The sequence below is a fragment of the Malaclemys terrapin genome, chromosome 9, assembly GCF_027887155.1.
Source record: "Malaclemys terrapin pileata isolate rMalTer1 chromosome 9, rMalTer1.hap1, whole genome shotgun sequence".
In the NCBI taxonomy this organism is placed as follows: domain Eukaryota; kingdom Metazoa; phylum Chordata; order Testudines; family Emydidae; genus Malaclemys; species Malaclemys terrapin.
In genome coordinates this window covers 51,175,054-51,196,862 of record NC_071513.1, presented here as the reverse complement: position 1 = coordinate 51,196,862, position 21,809 = coordinate 51,175,054, and the positions used below count along the sequence as shown (strand labels likewise).

Below are 21,809 nucleotides of genomic sequence, written 5' to 3'. Positions count from 1 at the left end.
CTGCAAAGGCCTTGTCTTCACTGAGTGCTCCTTTAACACATTTGTTGTCTAATGCCCCCACTGCCTGTTAGTTTTTGCATCTTTAGCAAGTTGCTTCTCAAATTCCTTCTTGCCCTGCCTTGTTACACTTTTACATTTTATTTGCCAGAATTGATGCTCCTTACGCTTTTCCTTATTAGGATTTGACTTCAAAAATTTAAATGATGCTTTTTCCCTCAGCATGGTCACTAATCAACATCACCTCGAATGGAGGCTCCCCAGGGCAGAAACTGTGCCTTTATTTTCACTGCCAAGCACCATTCATCCCTATGATGCTAGAGACAAATATACTCCATTCTGAACTATTCTTTGATGCCTGAGTTTCCCCCACCCATTTGCTGTCTCAGGAAGGGTTGTCTGTTTCTGCTCAGTTGTGTGCAGGTCTGAGATGTACTCCAGAGTCCTTCACATGGCCAGCAGCAGCACTGAAGCACAGCTGTAACTGGTATGATCTAGTGTAAGTGGTACAAACGAGCTTAGGAGCTACAAAGGACTTCTCATGCTTACTCCTGAAGGAAGAAACATCATAGGAAAGGGACCGTGTGCACTGCTCAGATGGATGGGCCTGTAGGCAGGGAGCTAGATACTATCTTCATGGAGAGTGGCACTGCATGTAGGGCTGGCCAGCCACAGTCGACCTTTCTCAATGTCCATTCCATAACTAGGAAGAGGATGCCTCAGAAGTGATTGATTTGTAAATCTCTGCATCCATCCAAGGGCAGGTGATTTCACGGGAAAGACAGTTGGTCTGTCATGTCATCAGATGCTCGACAAACGTGTCTAGGATTTATTTCTTGGACAGAAATGCTGGGATAGATCCTCAGTGGGTGTGAATCACCGCAGCTCCATTGAAGTCAATAGCACTATGTTGATTGATGCCCACTGAGGAACTAGCCCATCATATGATATAGCTCACAGATTGAATCATACAAGACGTCAGTGAGAAGAATGCTTGTACTCTTCATAGCTAGCTGCGTGTTTATTTTTGTAAAATTCTATTAGAGATTTGCTATGTCAGAAGAGCCACGTTTAGATAAGAACATAAGAATGGCCCTACTGGGTCAGGCCAATGGTCCATCTAGCCCAGTATCTGTCTTCCGACAGTGGACAATGCCAGATGCCCCAGAGGGAATGAACAGAACAGGCAATCATCAAGTGATCCATCCCCTGTCTCTCATTCCCAGCTTCTGGCAAACAGAGACTAGGGACACCATCCCTGCCTATCCTGGCTAATAGCATTGGTGGACCTAGAACATTTGTGTTCTTTGTGTTCATACACTTGTGGAACATGGGCAGCTACACAACATCCCAGCAGTAAGCAGTGGAACAGTTATATCAGATAGGATGCTACAACAGAGAACCAAAGTCATGCCTGGAGTAACTCCGTTGGCCTCAGCAGAGCCACAGTCAGGATGGAAGTGACACATAGGACCTGATCTGCTAGTGCTTCGCCCCCTGTACTGCACAAGTCAGACCTCTCCCATGCTAATGGATTGCACCCAGCACCCAGTTTTCTCAGGCATAAATGAGGATACATGGCAGTGGAGAATCAGGCCCCTGGTGTGTATTATTCCTAACCCTATAGTTCTAAGATGACCTGCTCTTAGGGTCCCATCTAGGGTGACCAGATATCCCAATTTTATAGGGACAGTCACGATTTTTGGGTCTTTTTCTTATATAGGCTCCTATTACCCCCCACCCGCATCCTGATTTTTCATATTTGCTGTCTGGTCACCCTAGTCCCATCCCTGAAGCCTCTCCAAGGAGAGGGTGACACTATGTGAAAGGGGAAGCGCATGGCTCCCTTGAGGAAGAAGTGGGGGAGGGATAGCTCAGTGGTTTGAGCATTGGCCTGCTAAACCCAGGGTGGTTGTGAGTTCAATCCTTGAGGGGGCCACTTAGGGATCTGGGGCAAAAATCAGTACTTGGTCCTGCTAGTGAAGGCAGGGGGCTGGACTCGATGACCTTTCAAGGTCCCTTCCAGTTCTAGGAGATAGGATATCTCCATTAATTTATTTTTATTTTATAAGAACAAAGCTCCCATCTTCACAAGCCAAAGCTGCTTGCTTACAAGGAATTCAGTCCCAGTGGTAACTTTCCTAGGGCAGCCATCCAGCCCGTTCTGCAGCTCGGTTCTCAGGAGAAGGCTTTCCTGAAGAGGGAGTCCTGTATGACGCCCTAAAAATGGCCAGGCCCACTTTTGAGATTCAGCAGGCCTGGGCAAAGCAGCCAATCGGAGGAGATTTCTTAGGAGACCAGGTGTGTTCTGCACCCCCAAAAACATTCTAGAAGAATGTGGAAACCCACAGCCTGGGCAGGTCCAGCTGGGTGCATGAGCAATGGATGGGGGTGCAGGCAGTAAACCTGGGTGGGTGCAGAAGGAACTGGGGGTGAGTTGCATCTTGGGAATTTGCACACACTGAGTGTGTGTGATTGGGAAGACCAGATTGGGAGGGGTGGTAAAAGGAGGTGTAGAATGAATGCAGGTTGGAGTGTCTGGAATGAATACATGAAGCGGCTGTGAGTGGGACAAACAGGCAACGCGGGCATGCAAATATGTGTAAATGAATTCAAATTTATGCAAATTGCCCTATCCTGGGGATTCTCAGCTACAATGCAGCAGCTGTGAAGCAAGGACAAGAATTCAGAACTGTCCTGTGTACACTGGTGATGAGAGGTGCCCATACAAGTCAGCCCTGTCCAGCAAGAAGGCAGTCTCCATGCTGAACAAGCATTGCAGGCTGCTCTGCTGCTACAGAGATTGAAAATGAGATCCAGTGCCTTTCCGCTGCTGTGGATCTCGAAGGCAAGGCCAGCCTTTGGCATGCTGACCTTTCTTTCTGCTTTGTATTCCGCTCCCATTGGTGGCACAGACGTGGGGTTTCTGTCATGGCTGCTTCTAACAGAAATGGAAATGCAAAGTGACAGAGAAGTGACATGGGGGGCAGGGAGGCGGCTGCAGCAGGAGGATGCCAGGGTTACGGAGCTGATCTGGGGATGTATTGCTCATTCACAATGTGTCGCTAAAAGGCTCCTCAGGACAGGACTACACCCCGAGTCCCTGTTTCAGTTGTCGTGCCTCCTCTCTGCATGCTCTCTCTGATGGGCGGCGGGTTCTCGACAGAGCTCCAGAGCAGAGACTGGGCCCAGCCCTTTGTGTATTGAGCTGAGTTACCGGCTGGAGGAACAGTCCCCAGTGAAGCTACATTCACAAGAGAATATGTCATCCTTAGCGGAGTGAACCTCTCTGCTGTTGTAGATTCAAGAGGTGGGTCAGGTGCCATCCTGGCAGGAGTTGGGTAGAACTGGCGCGTGCAGCCAGGGTGGTGGTGACATGTGGAGCTTAGTACGCAAGTGGGAAGTTACGGACAAAAGTAATAGCAGCTGCTGACGGCTCTTTTTCCTCATTTTCCTTCACCGTTTGACCTTCCACCTCGTACCCCCCTCATGCCCTTTCTCCTGCACCCTCCCTCTACTCAGGGACTGTCTGGCATTCACACATCCCTTTGTTTCCACTCTCAACCCCATTCCTCCTTCCGCAGACTCCTTGAACAGGAGATCTGTTCCAACCTCCATGACCCCTTCCCCCCAGCTCGCCCTGGCCTACTGCCATCAGCCTCTTCCCACCATAGACTCCTGCCACCAGTGCTGTTAAAGTCCTTCTCTTGGCTCCTCCCTCTCGCCTCCCCGTCTTGTCCCTTGTGCAGACCAGTCCCCCTGTGCAACTGGGGGTGAAATGCTCCCATGCACTCATGCCAGGGGTGGCATGTCACACTCTGCACAGGGGAGTGGAGAACCAGGCCCATTGTCCTCACTCTCCATCACCTTTCTGATGCCCTCAAACCGATTCGTCACCTCCAATTCTTCTCTCACTCTTCCAACATCTCCGTCAGCCTCTCTTTGGTGGGCTTCAACTATGCTGCTCTTCCTATGTGCCCCCAAGCTCTGCCCCTCTTCCCCTCTATGGTCTCCCTTTAGTGCCCTTTAGAGGGTAACATGGGTTGGACCAGGAAGGGATCTCCCCTTGCACTAGCCAAGGAGAAGGGGGCAATGTGAATGCTCCTTACTTTAGCCCCTGCTGATCTCTCATGCTCCCATGAGTTTGTCAGGCACCTCTCCGTTGATGACTCCCAAGTCTAATTATCTTTCTGTTCATCTCTTCTGTCCTTCTCCAATATTTCCTCTGGAAGGGCTCACCCAGACGCTTAACTGGCTCTGTCCCTGTAAGCACCATCTTTCCTGTTGCACAAGCTACTCACTTGGTGTTCTCTTTTCCGTGATTTCTTTCCTTCTCCCTTTACATCCCAACCCATGAGGCACTGTACAGCTCCATGCCTGCCTGTAGTGTGACATAAAGGACAATACGCAATGAGACAAGGTGAGTGAGGTAATCTGGATAGAAAGCTGGCTAGATTGTTGGTCTCAGCGGGTAGTGATTAATGGCTCGATGTCAAGTTGGCAGCTGGTATCAAGTGGAGTGCCCCAGGGGTCGGTCCTGGGGCCAGTTTTGTTCAACATCTTTATTAATGATCTGGATAATGGGATGAATGGCTCCCTCAGCAAGTTTGCAGATGACACTAAGATGGGGGGAGAGGTAGATACGCTGGAGGGTAGGGATAGAGTCCAGAGTGACCTAGACAAATTGGAGGATTCGGCCAAAAGAAATCTGAAGAGGTTCAACAAGGACAAGTGCAGAGTCCTGCACTTAGGACGGAAGAATCCCATGCACCGCTACAGGCTGGGAACTGACTGGCTAAGCAGCAGTTCTGCAGAAAAGGACCTGGGGATTACAGTGGATGAGAAGCTGGATATGAGTCAGCAATGTAACCTTGTTGCCAAGAAGGCCAACAGCATATTGGGCTGTATTAGTAGGAGCATTGCCAGCAGATCGAGGGAAGTGATTGTGCCCCTCTATGTGGCACTGGTGAAGTCACACCTGGAGTATTGTGTCTATTTCCGGTCCCCCCACTACAGAAGGGATGTGGACAAATGGGAGAAAGTTCAGCAGAGGGCAAGGAAAATGATTAGGGGGCTGGGGCAAAGGACTTATAAGGAGAGGCTGAGGGAACTGGGGTTATTTAGTCTGCAGAAGAGAAGAGTGAGGGGAGATTTGACAGCAGCCTTCAACTACATGAAGGGGCTTCCAAAGAGGATGGAGCTAGTCTGTTCTCAGTGTTGTCAGATGACAGAACAAGAAGCAATGGTCTCAAGTTGCAGAGTGGGAGGTCTAGGTTGGATATTAGGAAACACTATTTCACTAGGAGGGTGGTGAAGCACCGGAATGGGTTACCTAGGGAGGTGGTGAAATCTCCATCCTTAGCGGTTTTTAAGGCCTGGCTTGACAAAGCCCTGGCTGGGGTGATTTAGTTGGTGTTGGTCCTGCTTTGAACAGGGGATTGGACTAGATGACCTCCTGAGGTCTCTTCCAACCCTAATATTCTATGGTCCTATCTCTTTTACTGAACCTCACTCACCTTGTCTCTAATATCCTGGGACCAAGACAGCTACAACACCACTGCAAACAATACTTAATGATAATGTTACGAATGCTTTGCACTTAGTGCCTTTCTGTAAACACCGCAAGGTGCAGTATAAGCTTTACATTTTTAAACCTCACAACATCCCTGTCAAGTGTGATCAGACCCTGAAATAAACTGAGACACCAGGGATATTACTTGACTTGTCCAAAGTGACCCAGAATCCAATTCTCTTCTCAGTGAGACCAGTGTAAAACCGGGAGTAACTCGACGGAAGTCAATCGAGTTACCACAGCAGATCACACAATTGGCAAAAATCATTCTCTTTCTCATAGCCACCTGCACTGTTTTGTCTCCACACTCACAGATCTCAACTCCTTCCAGCAGACATCCAAATGGATTGATGATGTCAGGACAGAAAGAGGAAGTGATGTCATCATTATGCTAGTGGGCAACAAGACGGACCTCGCAGACAAGAGGTAAAGGAGGAGCCAGGGGCCAGGAGGGTGGGGGTGGGGACCGGATATGGAAGAGAGCGGCATTATCCTTACAGCCCAGCAGTTCAAGAACAGATTCTCAGATGTCACAGCTGATAAGCACTGACGTACCATTGGGAGACCCCTGTTCCGGTTGGAAGACTGGCCATGTTCAAATCGCTGCAACAGCCACGACACCTCTTTTCCTGTTGTGCCCCATGGTAACTCAGTGGGTAGCATACTGAGTTTTACATTTTGTCTTGGGGAGGGCACTGAAATACTGTGAGTGTCAGATTGTCCGACCAAGTGTCATTACTGGGGTTACTCGGTACCCCAAGCACTGGGGTGCCAGTAGCGTGCCCAGCATACCATGTCTTAGAGGCAAGGACTGGAGGTACTGCAGCAGCTAGGCCCTGCCGCGCTAGCCCTGTTGGGTCCCAGGTAACCACTGAGACACATGACTCAGGGAGAGGTTTGTACTGAGGCTGGCAGGAAAGGGGAAGACCGCACACACACTAGGGACAGAGGCTAAGTGAGCAATAGCAGTTCCTGCCTGGATACCTGGGGCAGTCCAGTCAAGAGCAGGGCTCTGCGGGGCTACTGCCTGGGGTGCCTGCTCCAGGCCAGTCTCTGTCCCAGCAAATAAGCCTTTGAGGGTTCCCAAGCCAGGCTCAGTTAGTGTCTCTCATTGGGGCCCCTCTGCACTGATTCTGTGCCCAACTGCAACTGATCCCCCAGAAGTCCCACACAGACCTGCACCAGCTGGAGCATCCAGCAGTCACAGTGGTTCTGTGCACAGTTCCCCCATTCCCGGGACTTCCTTTCAGCTCCCTGCTACCCTGCAGCTCTCGCTCCCAAACCAGAGCCCCGTCACCTCCCGGCTCAGGATCTTCCCCCTTACCTGGCCTGGGGCAGGTGTACAGTGGGGCTGATGGGAAATGTAGTCCCCTGCTTTACAGATCCATGACCAGTGTTATTGGAGTAACCCCCTGCTGATGGCTCCTTCCATAAGCAGATCGGATTCCATGTGTGCAAACCTCCTGGCCATGGCTACTAGTCTGCAGGATCCTGTCTTCCTCCCAGCAGCCTGTCTTGCCTTTTATAGGGGTCCTGAGCCTGACTGCAGTAGGTGCAGCAGCCCCTGATTGGTTTAGCTCAGGGACATGCTGCCAGGAGGCACTCAGCTGGGCCCACGGGTCCCAATCAGCCTGGATCAAAATATGAGCTGTTGAAGACAGGCTGGGAAGAAGTGGGCATTTTTGGTTGTGGCTGCTGACTAATAATGCCTAGCCCTTATCCAGAGATCTCAAAGTGCTCTCCCAAGAGGTAAGCATCATTCTCCTCATTGTACAGAGCTGAAGGCCTTGTTCCTCAGAGCTATTTGGGCACCTAACGCACATTGATTTTAGTGGGAGATAGCGCATCCTTTGAGGTTATGGGCCAAAGCAACTTATCCAAATGGCCAGGGGCAGAACTGGGACTAGAATCCAGGTCTTCTGTGGCCCAGTCCAGTGCACTATTAACTAGGTCACACTGCCAACATTTTAAAAGCTGCTGACAAAAATATTCCAAGAGGAAACGGAATTCCACTGAAATGCACCAGAGTAAACGGGGGACGGGACAAAATGGAACAAAAAAGATAAACTCTTTGCAAGAAATGCAGTGCTTCTAGGCAGGTGTCTGATAAGAGCTCCCTGCAGCATCCCGGTGAACAGAACAGCTGGAATTCAGTGGTAGGGAAATAAGGGCTTTGCATTTTGAGAGACCCTGTGAGACAGCTCTCTGGAGACTAGAGAGCTGGGGACCCAGTCTCCTGCAGAAGTGGAATAAAGCCACAGCCCCTTCCCATTCTGGAGCAGGGATTGCAAGGGTAGCATCCCTTCAGCATCAGTGTCGCGCTGATTGAAAGGAGGTGAATGTGCTAGAGGCCAGCGAGAGCGATCTGGCAGCAAAGAATGGGTGCTGCAGAAGAGAACTGTCGCTCTGGGGATGGAGAGATGGAGTTTTCCAGATTCGGGGGGGGGGAAGGGGGGGAAATAGACAGAGTGAGCAAGGTGGTGGAGGGGGGTGGGCTAGAAGGTGCAGAGGGGTGGATAAAGTAGAGAGACAGGAAGGGAGCCCATGCTCTGGAGATGGTAGGGGATGTGGTAGTAGAGATCTGGGTGGGCAAAGGGAGGTGGAGTTCCTGGTTTCCACTGAAGAAAGCTGAGTTGTCAGAATACACCCATACTGCTGGGAGGTAGGGGAGGGCCCTCACTCCTCTTGACACCAGGAAACATGAAGCTAGATCAGACAAAGTGACAGATATTTCAGTAGCTCCAGGCAGCTATCTAGCAACCTGTGGGCAAAAGGAGCTGCAGCTGGAGGGCAGAGGAAAGGGGCCAAACAGCAGTCAGCCTTCAACCCATTAACAGCTAAAAGAGCCTCCAATTCCCCCCTCTATCGCCACTGCTGAAGAATTTGGCATTCATCTTTAAGAAGTTTCAGAGTGGTAGCCGTGTTTGTCTGTATCAGCAAAAATGAGGAGTCCTTGTGATATATGCCATCATGTGCCAACAATGCCCCTCTGCCATGTACGTTGGCCAAACCGGACAGTCTCTATGCAAAAGAATAAATGGACACAAATCTGACATCAGGAATTACAATATTCAAAAACCAGTAGGAGAACACTTCAGTCTCCCTGGACACTCAATAGCAGACTTAAAAGTGGCAATTCTTTGACAAAAAAAAACTTCAAAAACAGACTCCAACATGAAACTGCAGAACTGGAATTAATTTGCAAACTGGGCACCATCAAATTAGGCCTGAATAAAGACTAGAAGTGGATGGGTCATTACAAAACCTAATTTTACCATACTAATTTCCCCCTGCTGTTACTACACCTTCTTGTCAACTGTTTGAAATGGGCCACCCTCATTCCCACTACAAAAGTGATTTTTCCTCCCTTGGTATTCTACTGTTAATTGAATTGTCTCGTTAGACTGACCCCCCCAAATGGGGGGTCAGTCTAACGAGACAATTCAGATGCATGGAGTGGAAAATACAGTAGCAGGTGTGTATATATATAATATTATATATATACACACCTGCTACTGTATTTTCCACTCCATGCATCTGATGAAGTGGGTTCTAGACCACGAAAGCTTATGCCCAAATAAATTTGTTAGTCTCTGAGGTGCCACAAGAACTCCTCGTTGTTTTTATCTTCAAGAAGTGTGTCCCTGGGGGTGCTCGCTGCAGGTTTGTCGGTGTCCCTGCGCTGCTGATGGAGAACTTCGGTAGCTCTGTCCGTTGGGCCCGCACATGCACTGTCTCTCCTCCATGGATGTTTTCTTGCAGCCTGGCAGTGGGCATGCCCAGGGCCTGTCTACAGGGAGAGGAGAGGGAAGAAGGGCTGCATTAAGCTAAGCTTTGCAGGACTTCCAGCTTCCATTGTTCTCCCCTTCTCCCAGGAGAGGTCTGAGACGCTGGTTGTTCCTTCAGGCCTCCAGAAGGCAGCTGAGGAGACAGGGAATGCGGATGTCAGTCAGTCAGAAGAATGGATTTGACAGGCAGCAGAAGGCTGGCTGCCCTAGGGAGACAGAGCAATCTAGGATATATCTACACTGCACTTAGACACCCGCGACTGGTCCCTGCCCCCAGACTTGGGCTGATGGGGCTCTGGCTAAACAGCTGGTTAACCCCGTGGCCCAAGTCCGGTGGCCCGGGCCAGCAGCAGATGTCTAAGTGCCGTGTAGACACCCTGTGTGGGACAGCTCAGATCTGGTGGCTGCAGAGGCAGCTGGAGAATCTACTTTTTCCACCATTTGATCAGAAAACTGAGCTGGAGAAGCCAGCCTGTGCTGGCAGAGGGATTCAGTGTCTGCGTTCACTCACGCCCAGGCTAGTGCCCTCTGTACTAAGGCACTTTGCTAGAATCCAAGAAGAGGAGAATACTGTTTAGTGCCAATCGAACCTCTTACCCTGTGCCAGCACAGAGATAGGCCGGCAATGTATTCATTAACCCTCCAGCGCTGCCCTTAAGGTACATCCTTAAAGATCAACATGCCCAGGACATGTAAAGAGGGTTCCTGCTGCAGCCCAGAGGCCGAGCTCACAGGACTGTGCTGCTCTGATGGACACAGAATAGACACTGAGAGTTCAGCCGGGAAAGGGGTTCAAATGATTTTCCCATCTCATGCTGTGCTCACCCACACACCTGGGGCCGAATGGGGGAGGGGAGCCCTGGTTCGACTCTTCCAAGCTCCACCCACAAAATATGTCCTGCCTGCTTGATGATGCCAAAATGAGGCGCCACTCTCAGCAGATTGAGCAGATGTTCAAAGTGTGATCATACCGGGCTCAGCTCCCCCTCCCTGGGGTTCAAACACTCCTATGGGCTCTGCTGGGCTCCTCAGCTCCCCCTCGTTCTGTTTGCTGAGTCACAAAGGATTTCGGTACTGAAACCCTCCCTTGCCTGCACTTTGCCAGGCAGCCCATGCCACAGAGGCACATGTGATGGCATCTGTTTGTGGGGTCTTGTGGCTTCACAGGCATAAGACCTCAACCATCTACTCTCTGAGGTGGGAGAAAACAGGCCTGCGCTCAGGACCATGGACAACTGCAATTCTCTTCCCCTTTCTCCCTCCAGACTTTTAAGCTAGGCCCCTCTCCAGCCCTTCCCAGCAAGGTTAGAACAGTTACAGTTTTCCCTTCTCTCCTGTGTGTCCTCAGGCAGATTACAATTGAAGAGGGAGAACAGAGAGCCAAAGAACTGAGCGTCATGTTTATCGAGACCAGTGCAAAGACAGGCTACAATGTAAAACAGGTAAGGGAAGATCTGCTCCAGCCAGAATCGTAGCAAGATCATCCAGCTGATTGGCGGGGTTCACTGCAGCAACTGATAGTATCCACAGTAGCAAAAGGTTGCAATAAGGCCATTGAAAATTGTAACAGGATGCAATATTGTATCTTTACTGGCTTTAGAAGCAGAAAGCTCTTCCACCTTCCCACTCCATCACTTCATTTCTACGTAAAATGCTCTTAGATTCCTCCTGGTGCCCTCTGGAGGGATAGATTTGCAAGGCACGGTGTGCTTTTTACATACGTAAAAACTGGGATTACACATGTGAGGCCTCAAGCAGGATGCCGTCCATTGCAACATCAATCTGAGCATGACGACATACGTGCCTCTTTGTCTGACATGGTCTGCACAACTCGACACTGAACTCTGAATAGGATTAGGCGGGCATGGCTTTAATAGTAAGGATTGCCTGGGCAGCTTCCATGCCAGCTGGGAAGCTGTAGATGAAGGAAAACTTTGACTCAGAAACAGATTGCTAAATTTAATTAAACGGAGTGCATTACAGCAGGGAGGCCCTTTCACATTAGCTAGGTGAGATCACTGCTCAGTGGGATCTTTGCAGTGGGAGCTGTCTTTTCACTCTGTTAAAACCTTTTGATAATTGTTTGTTACCTGTTGTTGTGGTGACTGCGCTGGGGCTCAGATCGGGGCCCATAAGAGCTACCACTATACAAATAACCAAGATTAATGACCAGGAGGTAAATATTCACTAAAGCAAATGAATAAACAGGGATGTGTAGTCCCTTTTGCACCTCAGGGAAAGAAGTCCCAGGTCACTGTATAGCTAGGTCTCAGTTTAGATCCCTGAATGAAGGATTTGAAAAGTGTAATGGACAGGACATCTGAGCACAGCATTAGCTTTGAGATAAATCTAAGTACTAACCATTGCCTTTTGCTCTACAGCTGCAGCAGCAAAGCAGATGTAGATTCACTAAACTACATGTTAATACCAGTCAATGCTAACAGATACCTGTCTTGGGCTCAATGTAATAAATCATGTCCTAAGATAGAAATGTCCTCATTTCTTCGTATGAATGAGAGATGTGATATAAAATTGCCTCATACCTGGGATACATGAGCAGTTCTCCTGTAATTAATCATCATATGTAAATGATACTGTTTAGAAATTATTTGAGAAGAAGAAATTATGATTTTTCACATAACACATGCCGTATCTCAGATTGCATGTTTACTGTAGATGGGGATGGCTGTTCCCTGGTTGAGGTTATTTACTTTGCAGAGTAATGCAATATGAGTGCACACTGCACAACACTACAGAAAGGAAAGTTCTATGTATGCTAATAGTTTCCATGGAAGAAGTTTATGACTGATAGCTGTGAGAGCACTTTACTAACACAATATACTAACATGCAATATCACAGACTGGAACATGGAGGCAATAGACATACAGGGGACTGGTTTTCAGAAACAGTCTTATTTGGCACATTAAACTGAAGGTGCAAATGATAACTTTGAAGGGCCAGCTCCCCAACTAGTGGAAATCACTGTAGCTTCAATGAAGGGATGCCGATTAATACCAGCTGGGAATCTGCCCTATATGTCTAGCTACTTCCTCTGCTGATGCCATGCCTATCAACATCCAGCCAGGAAATGGGTGACAAAAATCAAAGGTGGGTCTTTGATTCTAGTGGAAGGAAATGAAGGATTGCTCGGCACGTGTCAAATTTAAATTAACCCCCTTAGAGCTTTGGGCAAGTCATCCAGGCATGTGAGTAAATTGCTTCTCTCTGTTTAAATCAGACATATTCCTTGCATCATTTCAAAGTAACTCTCTTTTCTCTTGCCAAAGAAAACATCTTAACACTTTCACAGACAAACCAGAGTGGAATTCACCCAACATTAATTAGGGAAAATGCCACAAGCAGGATTCATAATCATAAAACTGTGAGCAGAACACCCCTCACGGAGTGCATGGGGCAGAGTCTTCTGCCTCATGTTCCTGAGTTCTGAAACCAAAAGTTCCTTTGCTGTGCTCTCCTCTGTTCCCTCACCATACCCCACTCACAGTGGTTGTCCTTAGTCAGTGAGGACCCAGGGTTTAGAGGTACATCTGTGTGAGTTCACCTCCCAGCCGGGGAAGAAGGCACCTTGCTTGCTCTACAATCTGAGCACTTGCTCTGTCTGGCCGCCTCGCCAGCTGCTCATTCCGCTTCCACCGGTCAACTATCAATTACCTTCTGCTGCCACCTTCCTCTCTGCTGGTCAGTCTCTTAGTGATTTTCAGCTTTTAGCAGGCTAAGCAGAAATGCTGTCCCACCACAAGTGATTTCAGCTTTCATTTAAGCACTTAAAATAACAAATTTCAGAGTAACAGCCGTGTTAGTCTGTATCCGCAAAAAGAAGAACAGGAGTACTTGTGGCACCTTAGAGACTAACAAATTTATTAGAGCATAAGCTTTCGTGGACTACAGCCCACTTCCATCCGAAGAAGTGGGCTGTAGTCCACGAAAGCTTATGCTCTAATAAATTTGTTAGTCTCTAAGGTGCCACAAGTAAAATAACAAAGGTTCCTAATAGAGCATATTTCCTTAGAGGTTTTTAAGGTCAGGCTTTGAGCAGGGGGTTGGACTAGATGACCTCATGAGGTCCCTTCCAACCCTGATATTCTATGATTCAGCTCTGCTTTGAACATTGGGGAGGAATAGATTAAACCGGACCAGGGACCCTTAGGGGAAAGCCACATCTCCTCACTAGAACACCTGTTGCCACTCCTCTTACTTTCACGGGGCTCTGGCATTCGAGCCCCTGGCTTAACAAGGTCCTTTCAGTTGAGGATGACCCCCTCATTTGGGACAGGTTAAGCACAGTTCTAATCCTCTTTACTCATACAGTAAAGACAACAACATTGATAACAACCTTTCACTACTCCTGCATTCAGTACGAAAGTGATTTGTAACCCAATACCAGCCAAAGTTGATCACTTTTAACAACACCACTCTATCTGCTGGACATCTTGGCAGAGTAGGTGTGTTCCTGTAAATACAGTTTGCTCCTGAAGTCTCTCCCCCTCCCAGCTAACGTCAGGGGAGAATTCATTCAGACCCTGCTTGCATTACTAAACTGATTTAGTTATACTGATGCAAATCCATTATGTAGCTGCACTTAAACCAGAGTAAATCATGTTTATACAGGGTTAGTTTAATCCCTTTATTTACTGAATTAAGTTAAATCGGTATAAAGTGCTTTTTAAATCCATTTAGTTACACCAATGTGAGTTTTCTACCATGAACAAGACCTTACACATTGATCTGGTCACACCAGAGTGGAAGTGACACATCTCTCAGCCCCCAACCTTACTTCACCAACATTGCACATGATGAGTTTTGCTGTTCTCAGTTGTGTCAAATACAGAATGAAAAATGATGGCTATGGATACAAACCCTGATCGTCAGTGACATATTCCTTCTCTCTCTCCTCTCTTACCCCCGGGCTACGCCAGCTGTTCCGTCGTGTCGCATCTGCACTGCCTGGCATGGAGAGCGTTCAAGAGAAGAGCAAAGAAGGAAGTATCCTTATTTTAATGAAACTACCTAGCTCTTCTATAGCACTGTTCAGCCATCGATCTCAAAGGTCAGTATATTGTTCCCCAAGGGAAACTGAGGTTCAGGGAGGTGACAGTCACACAGCATGGCTGTGCACTCAGAGCCCACATACAATGCAGTGATGGCATAGTGCTCTGAGCCCAGCCCAGCACCTCGAGCCTGGGCACCCTGCTGCCATCTGAAACAGGCCCCAGCACTAAAGGCTTCCATTGTCTGCAGCATGGCTGACATAGCATGGCACCTGGACCTCAGGCATCCTTGCATTGCCTGATGAGCGCAGGGCTCAGAGCCTGCCATGTGACACATGCACAGACATGTTCATGTCCTGAGCCTAGGCGCTATTGAGCTGACTGAGCTGCTGGATGAACTCCGAGCCCACGTCCCCATACGTTATCCCACATATGACACGTAGTCCCATGCCTGCATTTGCTCAAGTCCTTTGAGAATCCTGGGGCAAGGAAGAGTTTCCTGACTCCACATCCCCTGTTGTCAGATGTACATGCAGACACAGTGGTGTCCCACATCTGCCTCTTCTCCAGAGCTGTGCAAAGGCCCAGCACGGGCCCCTGAGCTCACTTCCCCTGCAGCCCCCCAAGACCTGGCCCAGCCCCACAGAGCAGGCATGAGACAGCGGATGAAAACACAAGACTTCCTGGATGGCTCACGTTTGCAATCAGCAAACACTGTCAGGGTCTTTTGTTCAGACGGGTCATTTCTGTCCTGTCCACTGGCAGGCTGTGAACTCTTCACTCACATGGGTGTGGAGTTACTCACCATATTGACCTCAATGGAGCTACTCTGTGCCCAAGCACACACAATTGTGTGCCAGGGGTTCCCAGTCTGGTCCTTAGCTGGTCATAAATCCTGTATACGATACTTGGAAGCAGACAAACATCCATAAAGCTGCAGAATCCAGATCCTCTAGTGCACCGTCCCTCGTCCTTGTTTACACAGTGTGGGCTGGGAATTCCAGCTGGGTTTATTCGGGGCTGGGCTGCCTCACCCTGCTCCATGTCACCAGACCTGTAGAAAATGGGGCTGATGTGGGGAACAGCACTGGAAAGAGGGGGGTTGAGGATTTACTAATGTGTGTGTGTGGACGCAATGAGGAGAGGACAAAGGCAAACAGCCTTGTAAAGAAAGGGAAAGAGTCCTAATGGGAGCAGCCAGGTGCAAGAATGACGGGGTTGGGCAAAGGAGCCATACCTGGAGTTGGAGAGTGAGAGAAATCCCATGGGTCAAAGGAGTTGAGCATCGAGGGGACAGGTTTGTGGCTGTTACTGGCATGCTTGGGGCCAGGATGCTCCTTTGAGAGACACTGAAGGTCAGAGTTAGGAAGTTAGGAGCCTGATAATGCCAATAGATGCCTAGGGGGATTTTCCAAAGCACCTGAGTGGGTTTGGTGCCTAACTCCCATTGAAATCAATTGGAATCAGGCATCAGCCCTGCTTGGGTGCTCTGGAAAATCCCATTGGATGCCTGTCTGCACCCGACAACTTAATAGTTAGAGAAGCCGGCCCTGGCTGGCTTTGGTCACTGAGGTGTGGTTTGTTTAATTAAGGTTTTAATTTCCATCAGTGGTTCCAGCAGTGAGGGTTTTTCCTTGTATGTGCCACAGTAGCCCACTTGCTATCTGTGCCTGCCCTGGGCCAGTGGCCTTTATGTTGTGCATACAATCTGTGGGGAATGGTGCAGTATTTTGTGAGGCTTCTCAGAGCCAAGCAAGTCAGAGACAGGCTGCAGTTAAAAGTGCCCCAATGGCCAGTGCTTCTAGACCACTTCCCTAGGACTGTACATTGTGTCTGGGCTGGACTGTGAATAGCACCAAGGCAGCGTTCTTTTTTACAATGTGAATTTGGTTCTGGTATAATTTATCCACAGAACACGTGGTCGGTGCTGCACACTTCACACACACACACGCATGTACACACATAGCGTCTGGTAGGAGTTGTAGTCAATTGCTCAGCCACCACCCAGGGGCACTGGGGAGTGCTGGGGGCTCTGGTAAGACCCGGGAGGGTGACGAAGCCCCGTGTCAGGGGTGGGGCTTAGGGGGTGGACTGGTGTTTTGTAACAGGCTGGGGCTTCTCTTTGGCTGAAGGTGTGGAGGGCCTAGTAGATAAAAACGTCCCTTGCATAAAAGAGCCAGCGCCCATCTGTCATTACGTGCAGCGACGGCTGAAGAGAGCTGGGGGGCTGGCATGCACTTGTGGTGAGCTGGATTTATTACAGCTCCAGCCCTGCACACACAGAGTCACTGGCTGGTAGAGGCAGGAATTAGTTTCAGTTTCTGCCAAAAAAGACTATTTTCCCCTCTCCAGCAGGGTGTGACTTGGAGCCCAGCCGTAGCTGTGAGCTCCCCCACAGCCAGTGCTCTTCCTGCTCCTCACTCCTGCGGAGACAAGCTGGCACAGCAGTAGCTGTGCCCATCGCACAGCCAGCACCCCACGTGGCATTGTTCCCTGCTGCGAAGAGCTGGGCTGGAAATGGAGAAGCTATGCCCTTCTCTCAGGCTGCCTCCTCTAGTACGGAATGCCCACTGGGAGCAGGCTGGCCTGAATGCTAGAGAGAGAGCAGAGAAAGAGAGGCACAGTGAGCACAAAGGAGCTGGGATGTATCGAAATCCCAGGGGTTCCTGTTCAGCAAGGTATCATTGTCAAAAGGGCTCAAGAGTCATGGTGCAGGCCAGGTTTTTAAACAAGCTCTGCCCCTAAAACAGGACAGGGAGCCCAAAGTGCTCAGCACCCAGCCGCTCCCAAGGGGATGCTCCTGGCCAGATTTTCAAGACCTCAGCGCCCAGTGTGCTGCACTCTTGAAAATCCTGGCCTAGCCACCTCATCCTTCAGCTGATACAATTAATCCAAGTCTTTCCATACTTCCCTGGCAGTTGTCTAGATGGTTCTGTAGCTTCTTTTTTATTATTTTTATAAAGGAGCCCATCATCATGGTCTCTGTCTAATGGAAGTTAAAGATTTCCTAGCACAGCAGATAACGCTGTTGGCCTCTGCAATATTCCCTAAGGCTTTGTGCGAACCATTGTTTAGTACAGCATGGCCCCTGCATTGGGTTACACAGTCATTACACAGCCCTGGCACTTGTGGGTGCATGAGAGCCACACTTGGGACTTAAAATTGATACCCCAGTTTTTTCCTCCAAGCCACCAGAAAGTGCCAAAGCTCGAAATCTTGCTCCTCATGCCAAGCAGATGCAGGTAAAACCAGTTGAAGTATTGCTCTGTTATTAGTGTATCAGTATTTCAGTAGTACCCACTGCATGCTAGGCTCTGTTTACACACCAGACCTGCTCCAAAGAGCAGCGCCAGTCAGCACAGCCTGAGGTTCCAATGCCCAAGCGATGTTACTCCTAATTCTGTTCTGATAACATGATGTCCCAGTAACCTTAGTCCTGCAGCCAAGCCAGGGCCCAAATTATGCTGGAATGCTGTTCCAGGACTTCTTTGGGGAGCCAGAACCGCATTCCGGTACCTCCAGCACTGAGGAATGAGACACCAGTGCCATTCCGGCACTTCTCTGCTAAGACTCAAGCACTACTCCAAACAGAGAATAGCATTGCCTAAGGGACATTATTTCTGCTCCTAGCTAAGGACATCAATAATGGAGATACTTGTGACCCTTTAATACCCCATGGGAATGTGTCGAGGCCATTTGGAAACCGGAGCATTCCATGGAACGTCAGTATTGAAGCAGTAGTCTGGGCTGATGCTTCTAGAATGCTGGGATATGAGCCATGCTTTCCCAACGCAGAGGCCAGTTAGGGGGTCTTAGCGTGGCACAGCTAATAAAATACCTTAGTCCTCCAAATAGGGTGACCAGATGTCCCGATTTTATAGGGACAGTCCCGATATTTGGGACTTTTTCTTATATAGGCTCCTATTACCCCCCACCCCCATCCCGATTTTTCACACTTGCTGTCTGGTCACCCTACCTCCAAACAAACTCACTCAAGTGAAGAGAAGCCATCAGGCATGTATGTGCATGTCCCCTGTGGCTATGCAGTCACATCCGACATGCTAGAAGAAAAAGAGTCGTTAATGCACTGGTTCTTTTTCTTCAGTTCTACAGGGCTCATGTTTATACTGGAGTCTGGAGCCGAAGGGTTGGTCAGTGCTTTCTGGTGGGGCTTGGCAGGATTGGCGTTTGATTTTTTTATAATTTTGACAGATGTATATCAATGTTTATTTTTTAGCATTTTTTCCTATTTACATTTTGACAGTTGCACAAAATCATGTGTGTTAAGCATTTTTTCAGTGTTTATCTAATTAAATGTTCTTGATTGTGGGAAATAATGGGGGGAGCCAGACAATAATTATTTAATTACAATAGATGTTGAAATTCAAAAAGTTAAAGCTTTATAACCATTAAAACACAATTGACATCACATGGAAAATATACAAAGTAAAGCTCCTTAAATCAAACTGTAAAACATTCTCAAACAACATTTTTCTCATGTTGTCTAGCTGCACATTTCGATTATTATCGATGGAAATATTTTTTCATCGGTTTGTGTGTGTACAGTGAGATCCACATTTGCCGATACAAATCTCATCCTTCCATGCCTCTGTATAGTTCATGCCTAGCACTCTTTAGATTTTGCTTTTGTTTCATCACCTTTTTATTCCACATTGGCAAGCACAGGCAGGAGCTCTGGCATTACAAGTCAGACCAACATATCAGCGAAGACCCCCAGCCCAGTTTATTAGGGTATCAAGTCAAACACAAAAGCCAGGTTCATTCCGATTCATCCATGCAGTGGTGCCTCTGCCATCGCCAAAGTTTGAAAGCTTGAGAAACAACAGAATCTGGATTTCTCTTCCATAAACTGGGGTTTTAGTTTTCAAACTGAGCCATTCTCCTCCCATAGGTGTAAGACACTCCAGAGTGCAGAAATCCCACCTAACACCATTGCATCTATGGAGATTGAAGGCTGTATGGCCACACCCAGCCATATCTTACTGGTTTGCGTAAGACCTCACAATATTTTTACACAGCATTCTTCATATAAAATGTCACGACAGAGGCAGAATAGAAAGGAAATCTTTGAGTTTGGTATAGTAATGCACAAAGGCAGAATGACAGAGAAAGCTGAGCTGTAAGACCCGAAGCTGGGGCAGATGCTGGTTGCCTGGGAGGAAGATTGAAGCAGGCTTTCTAATGCTACAGGGCCAGGACATCTGGGGTGGCACCTGCCAGCAGGGGTACACGGCCAAGAAAGCTGGGGTATGCACTGATTCAGCATGTCCCCCAGGTAGCCACTGCGAGCAGGGCTCCTGTGGAGATCCTACTGGATTTACAGCTTCTCCAAAGCTGCAGAACCCCACAGTTCCACCTGTCCTTCTATGGGTACATCCCTGTGTGCAGGGCCAGGCTACAGCAAGGAGTTGCCCTGTGTATCTAGCTGCACCATCAGGTGTGCATCCGGCATGCTGTGTAAGCAGATTTCTCAAACAGACCTCTCCTGTTTAAGGCCCTAGAACATGTGCTTTACAAAATGACTAGTGACAAAAGTACCTGAGAAGGGAGACAACCAGAGCTCTGTCTTTCTCCAGATCCTCACCCTCTTCTGATTCCTCCTCCAGAGGCAATCTAGACAGAGTGTCAGCATTGATGTTCTGCTTTCCAGGTTTATACTGTACTTCAAAAGTGAACTCAGTTTTTGGACAGCTACCTTTAAGCTTTCCAATGTTAGCTGTGTTTGGGGCAGGGCCTTTTCCCCAGCAGCTGCATTCACTAGGCCCCTACTTCATGGACAGGGGTTAGGGTTGGTTGTCTCTGCCACAGGAACGTCCTCTTCTTCTGACCACATAATGGCAGCCTGCATGAGTTCATGGAACTTTTTACTGGGCTCGTCCTTAAATCTTCTTTTCATTTCACGGCAGAGGGAATCATCCTGGAGCCCCAGCACTAACTGCTCTTTCAAAACTGCATCTGGGTCTGGAACTCATCGAGGGTCTCGCTGCTCCATTTTGCTCATTCTCTCCTGGAGGTCATATGCATATGCCCAGACAGTTTCACCAGGCTCCTGCTTTCTCTCAAAGAACTCCTTTAGTCAGGTTCCAATAGGTACCTTGTCTCCATACACTTCTAGGAGGAGTTCAAACACCTTTTCCACATCTTTCTTGTTGTCATTGCCATGAACTTTACTGTGGCCTTGGCCTGGCCCTTGAGGTGTTCCTCTATGAAGTCCACACAGTCTTCTTCAGGTACTCTTAGCACATGCAGAACCGCCTTCACAGACTTGACCCGCTCCTCTACCGTAATGTCTCCTGGTCTTGTCAGGAAGCCACCAAACTCTGTGAGCTTCTGCTCCCATGGGACATAAATAGTAGAGGGTTTCTTAGCTTCTGTTCCCTGTTGATCTCTTGCTGCCTTAGCCAGTGATAAGACTTCTCTCTGTTCTGTTCTAGCTTGTTGTAATGCCTCAGCTTAGTCTGATAATCTGCGCTGAAGTTCAGCAAACTGGGTCCGTAGTTCTTCAATTCCAGCCATGGTAGGTTCTTGACCAAGCCTGGACAGTGCTACCAGAACTCAACCAGTAAACCAATGGGATGGACCCTGTGGATAGGATCCTGTTCGTGATGCCAATTATGTAAGCGGGGGAATGGTCCCGCTATTATGGGGAACTTTCCTGGCTTAAACACTAGCCCAGTGAAGTGGACTAGCAAAAGGATCTGAATCCTCACTCCCACTTCCTTTACCCCGAGCCCTGCCTGACCTAGAGGGCTCTCCTTCCACTCTCCTGTATGGCAGAGTCCTCATAACCCCAACAAGGCTGGCCTCAGGATTCTTGGGGGGCTCGACCCCCACCCTTGTTGTGGTCACTTAGGGCAGGGGCTAGAGTGTCCCCATCCGGGGTGCTCTCTCTGCACTCGATGCTTCCCTGACCCACTGATCATTACATACAGTTCAAAGCAAATACAATTTATTAAACAGCAATCAATTTAAAAAAAATAAGGAAAAAATGGGAAAGATTAAAGATAAACACGTCACCCCGCTCTGTGGCACAGGGCATTGCAACCAGCGTCTCTGGAATGTAAGGGCAGTTCAGTCTGTTCCTCACAAGTCCCAGGCCCCTTCTCAGGCCCTGGCTGTGCTGCAGGGATGCTGTGGGTTGGACACTTGCTCTGGCGGTGGCCACACACTCTCAGGCTCTAGGTGGCAGGACCCTTCTTCCCAGCATCGCCCTCGCCCCATCGGGGTTATGATCCCCCTCCAAGTCTGGCATGCCAGGCCTCTTGGCTGGGGGCATCTCCCTGTGCTGGGCCCACTGCCCAGGGTCCCCCTCACTCTCCCCAGCTGCTCACCACACCCAGCTCCGGACTGCTCCAGCCCCAGCTCCAGCTCCACCACTCTGCTTCAGCTCCAGCTCCACTCTGCCTCAGCACGGCTGCTGC

The 21,809-nt window shown here is 48.9% G+C and overlaps 1 protein-coding gene across 1 annotated transcript in view; it reads left to right on the top strand.

The window, feature by feature from the left end:
* Positions 1-21,809, top strand: part of RAB6B (RAB6B, member RAS oncogene family) — a 155,310-nt gene that overhangs the window by 115,347 nt on the left and 18,154 nt on the right. The window contains exons 5-7 of the mRNA XM_054038846.1: positions 5,884-5,995; positions 10,706-10,799; positions 14,296-14,362. Of these exons, the coding sequence (XP_053894821.1) occupies positions 5,884-5,995; positions 10,706-10,799; positions 14,296-14,362 (273 nt within the window). The remainder of the gene's footprint in view (positions 1-5,883; positions 5,996-10,705; positions 10,800-14,295; positions 14,363-21,809) is intronic.